This window comes from Parasteatoda tepidariorum, chromosome 3, assembly GCF_043381705.1.
Source record: "Parasteatoda tepidariorum isolate YZ-2023 chromosome 3, CAS_Ptep_4.0, whole genome shotgun sequence".
Taxonomy (NCBI): domain Eukaryota; kingdom Metazoa; phylum Arthropoda; class Arachnida; order Araneae; family Theridiidae; genus Parasteatoda; species Parasteatoda tepidariorum.
Genome location: NC_092206.1, coordinates 59,232,969 through 59,238,235, shown reverse-complemented (window position 1 = coordinate 59,238,235; position 5,267 = coordinate 59,232,969). Strand labels below are relative to the sequence as shown.

At 28.8% G+C, this 5,267-nt stretch overlaps 1 protein-coding gene across 1 annotated transcript in view; it reads right to left on the bottom strand.

Moving 5' to 3' along the window:
* Positions 1-4,993, bottom strand: part of LOC107447686 (ribosomal protein S6) — a 26,622-nt gene extending 21,629 nt beyond the window's left edge. The window contains exons 1-2 of the mRNA XM_071178692.1: positions 4,856-4,993; positions 4,241-4,372 (exon numbers count right to left, since the gene is read on the bottom strand). Coding sequence (XP_071034793.1) covers positions 4,241-4,372; positions 4,856-4,861 — 138 coding nt within the window. The 5' untranslated portion in view covers positions 4,862-4,993. The remainder of the gene's footprint in view (positions 1-4,240; positions 4,373-4,855) is intronic.
* Between the last annotated feature and the right edge of the window lie 274 nt (positions 4,994-5,267).

Genomic DNA, 5,267 nt, shown 5'->3' with positions numbered 1-5,267 from the left:
CGTAATTCTGAAAAACATAAAATTAAATAACAAATTAGCAATTTTAAAAAATTTTCTGCTTGTTCTTTAAAAAGAAATATAACCCAGCATCTCACAAATAACTCTCAAGACTAAGGTTAACACAGGTATGGGAAAAAATGCAATTTTTACAGGGATGGGCAAACTACGGCCTGCCAGAAGGTTTTATCCGGCCCTCGGATAGAATTTTAACTCGCCGATCCGTGGTGAATATAAACAAGATACATTATACATCCATTTTCTTGTCTACTATGTTTAAAGCTACTGATGAGCTCGAAGGAGCGGATTTTTCTGCCGGCGCGAGTTGTTACATTATTTATTGCGTATGTAAAGATTGCACACATATAATGTCATTGTAAAACCCAGAAAATCAGAGCCATGTTTGCTTCATCTTATTTATGTGAACTAGTGTTTTCAACTATAAACCTTATAAAAAAATCATTTCAGAAGTAGACTAACAGACAAGCATTTAGCCTCGTTTCTTAAAACAAGCACACCTCACTTCGAACCTCAATATAAGGTACTTTTAAAAATAAAATTGCAATTTCATTAAATATTTAAATTAAAATTTATACGTTTTTTAAAATTTTTAGAAGTATATTCTCGGCCCACCAAACTTTTTTTTCTCTCAATATTTTGCCCTCGACCAAAAAAGTTTGCCCATGCCTGATGTTAGGTCTGATAAATACAACAAATGCTGAGAAAAATTTAGAATATAATAAAAATTTTGCTAAATTTCTCCTATTTCATTTAATTTGGGAAGAGGAAAGATAGTAAAATGTATGCAAAGAAAAAACATAGAGCCTATTATCTGTAGCTCAGGCTTGGTTTTATTAAATAATAATTGGAAAGGTAACCTATTCATAAAATAAATGCTGGAATTGCAATTGCAAGGCATCCACTGCAATTAGCATTCATAAATATGATTAATCATAATAGCTTATTAATTTTAAGACTAATTTAGTAATCATTTAAATCAATCTTTCAATAGCTATACTTAGCATGATGTCCTAGTTTGGCAATAAATTATATTTAAAAGATTTAACTTCTTATAAAATGAGCAGCCAGCTTTTTATAATATCAAGCTACATCTACAAGGAAAAAAAATATAAGCCTAGCTAAGATTTTAAAACCAAATAATTGCATCTTACTTGCCAACGGTGGCCCTGAAACTATTGTTAAATAGTCACAAGAGATAATTGGTTGAAAAATTGAAAATTAATTTACTGTTACAATATATTTTGATTTTTAATATTAACACACATGTTCATTCATTTAAGAATTATGCAGAATCAAATAAATTTTAGTTTCCTTTATCAAAATTTTTTTTGACAATATATAGTTTATTTTAAAAAAGTATTTTAGAAAAGTTACAATGCTTCTAAAAAAAGAACTCTTAAATTTTTTTTGCAAAATTTCAATCACTGAAAAACTTCTACACCCCTGCTTAAGCATATGGGACTATTTCATGACCAGGGATGTTCCAGGGATGAGAGTAGTCAGATAGTAAAAAAGAGGAAATCCAAGAATGAAATATATATACACACACACAAAAAAATTTGACGAAAAAAGTGCAATTTTTAAACTTGTAAGCCATGTGATTATAAATCCCGATGATTAATTTTAAAATTGTATGAATATGAATCCCGACGAAACTTTTAAATCACGTGAATATGAAACTCTATATCGAATTTTAAAAAATGCGAAAATAAAAATCATGATGCGTAATTTTTAGATCACGTAAATACGAATCACAGTGCATAATTTTTAAACAGCGTGAATACAAATCACTATGTCTAATTTTTAAAGCACGTATAATTACGAAAAACGAAGTTTGATACTACAACCGCAATATCGAATCACGACATTGAATTTTAAGCTCGCGTGAATACGAATCGCTACATAGGGTTTTAAAAGCGCGTACATACAAATCGCTATATTGGATTTTTTAATCGGATGAATAAGAATCGCAACGTTCAACTTTCAGATCCAGTAAATACGAAAATCGATGTTTGATAATAAAATCGAGATTTTAAAAATGCATAAATACAAAACGCGATATTGGATTTTTAAATCTCGTAAATAAGAATCATAATGCACGATGTTTAAATAGTGTAAATAAGAATAGCAATGCGCAACTTTAAAATCAGGTAAATATGAAAATCAATAATTGATATTAAAATCGCGTGAATAACAATCGAGACATTTGCTGAGTCTGGACTTGGGATTTCTAAAAGGCTTGTTTGTATCGTTTTTGTTTAGACCTAATAAATAAAAATTTTCAAGATTAATTGAATGAGCAAATAAATATTTTCACGGCAAATCCACGTCTATATTTTTTTTCGTTTGCTTTTACGCCAAACAACAGGAACACGACGTCTGAATTGCAAAAATATGAGCTATCCGGCGGACGAATAAAAATACAGAAAATCTTATTTTCTGTGTGTAAAAGTGGAGAAAATAGCTAAAAGAAGTAAAAATACGGAAGGGTTAGCAGCTAGGACATAGTTTGAATTTTCTGTTTATCTTTGGAAATCGTATATAAATATAATTATTTTATTTCAAAGACTGAATTTTCAAAAAAGAAAAAGCGGGATATTTATTTATAAACATCGAAACTTTTAGAGAATAGGAGTTTTTGATAAAAAGGCTGAAAATTGAGAGGCAAAAACGAAAAATCTCATCCCTGTATAAAGGAAAACCAGTTTAATCCCAAGGAAATTATTTTTAGAGAAACTTCATAGGGAGGAATGAGGAAAAAAAAATTTTTTTTTCGCGGAAATTAGCGGGAAAAATGGAAAAATCTGACAAAAAGCGGAAATCCGCGAAAGAATAACATCCCTGATATTGACTGATGAGTAAACAAATTATGAATTTCAAAATATATAAATGTTTGTTTAAATGAGTTAATTTTTTCAATCAATTCAAAGGTTTAAATTACTAAGAGCAATTAGCACAATTATTAGAATAAATTTCTGAATTACATATTATTTCAATGTTTTATAATAGTTTTATCACTAATATTTTAATCTATGCAGTCAAACCTCAATTGAATGGAAAATTTAGAATTTTGACTTCATTCATACATAACTGAAATATAATTAACAATTTAGCTTTTAAACAATTGTTTTGTAATCGCATGTCAAAGTAGAAAGGAAAAGGTAGCCTAAGTGGAAATAAATAAAACACAGCTATTAGTCTTTGTGGGTACAGTTAGGTAACACAGTCAGTTTTAATATCCTTAGATTTTTTGCTAGATAACAAAGGAGTTCATAAACAATGTAAATAAGTAGTAATCAATAAATACAGAGCTAAATTTAATGAGAAAATTAAAAATGGCAACCACATGTAAAAACAAAATGATTTGTCAAATTGCAGGCGTGTAGTACTCTATAATCCCAATAACTGATAAAGTGGCAATAGCATATCTGCCAACATTGGAGAAATAAAATAATGGAGATTTTACAAACGACATTTTGTAGACTATGAGTAAAGTTTTGATACATCAGGCATAATCACGTAGGTCATAAAGATAAATTTAAAATTGGAAATATAAACACATACATTTACCAAAGTAAAATAAAATGTATATAAATTTTAATCTATAGAAGACTTTCAAAACTATTATTCATAATTTAAATTACAGACAACTACTAACACTCAACATACCGCACTGTCCGTTGCGGAATAAGATATTTTTCCCATTAGCAGATATTTTATTACAAAAAAAAAATTTTTTTTTGATGTCTTCAACAAATACGGTGAAATTTAAGAATATACAGGGGGTAGTCCTAAAATACAAGTCTTCATTAAAAAACAGGCAACTTGGCAGGTACACCTACCGAGGTAGATAAAACTATGCCTATCTCTTCAATTTATTCAATAAGGTCAAATAAGAATGTAAAAACTCAGCTTCAGTTAAAAGAATGAAAAGGTGACTAGTTTTTTAAGAAACAAAATTTATAGATGCCTGAATCATAAAATAACCTCCATGTGTCTTTTCAAGAAGATGAAGTAAAAAAATCTCATAAGTTATCAACATACAACATGACATGAATAGTACATATTAAACTAAACTTTGAAAGTAATGGTTCAAATAGACACAGAACATAAAACCAGAAAAATAATAAAAACAATATAAGATGCATAGTAAAATAATAATGAACAGGAAACAAACATTCCTCTTTGAAAATATTGAAAAGGTAAATAAAGAGGAAAGTACCTTCCATTCATCTCCAAGTCCATCAGCCTCAACTTCATGTCCCATACGCTTTTCATAAAACATACGAAGTTTCTTCTCATCATCAATTTCGATGAGTTTCTGGCACCCAGTAGCAGGATAGGATATATTTAGCTAGAAATGGAAGATGGACAACATAATTTAACTAGCATGTTTACGAAACAAGTTTGTAATTAAGCTATGATTGATTTGATTACATTATCTTCTTTTGCAAGTAAATTAAATAGAAGATAGCAAACCGGAGAGAATTAATTAAAACTTAAAATTTAAGCCTTTAAAACGAATATCTACAGCGAAATTTTATATTGTCGACAAGTGCTATATAAACAAACTCACATTCTACGTGTACAAAAAACGAGAAATAATGCATAAAAGATATCAGGCATTTTCGATTTTTCAAATCTTAAAAATAATTATAAAATTAAAGATAGGAGCAGCTTAACACTAATCGTAAAGAAACGATAAAGTAACGGAAATCTGTAAACATCAGCAAAACAAGAGTTAAATATGGCCACATATGATGGTAAAAATATTTAGATATGATCAAAAAATTAGTTTTGCATAATATTGTTGGTGCAAATAAACATTTTAACTTACTTTCATGATTTAAAATTAGGACATTCACACACACTAGAAAGACATTTAGAATTTAGTGCTAACACACTTCTAGTCGGTGTACAGATTTCGTTGATGCCACATACATAAAAGAAATAATAGTCATAGGGCATCAAAAAAAAAAATAATAATTCTTCAAAAATTTTTTAAAAAAAAACTATTTTCGGAGAATTGGGTGGAAAAAGAGAAAATAAATGAAAAGCAATATTAAAGCAATTATAAGAAATAAAATTATAATAATTTAATAATATTATTAAAACTTTACTTATTAGCTATATATTATATAATCTTTTTAAGTCCCGCAGTGGACTGATCGTTAAGACATGGTTCCCAGCAGATCACCGAAGTCAAGCCACACTGGCTACGGTCAGTGTGCGGGTGGGTTACCACTTGG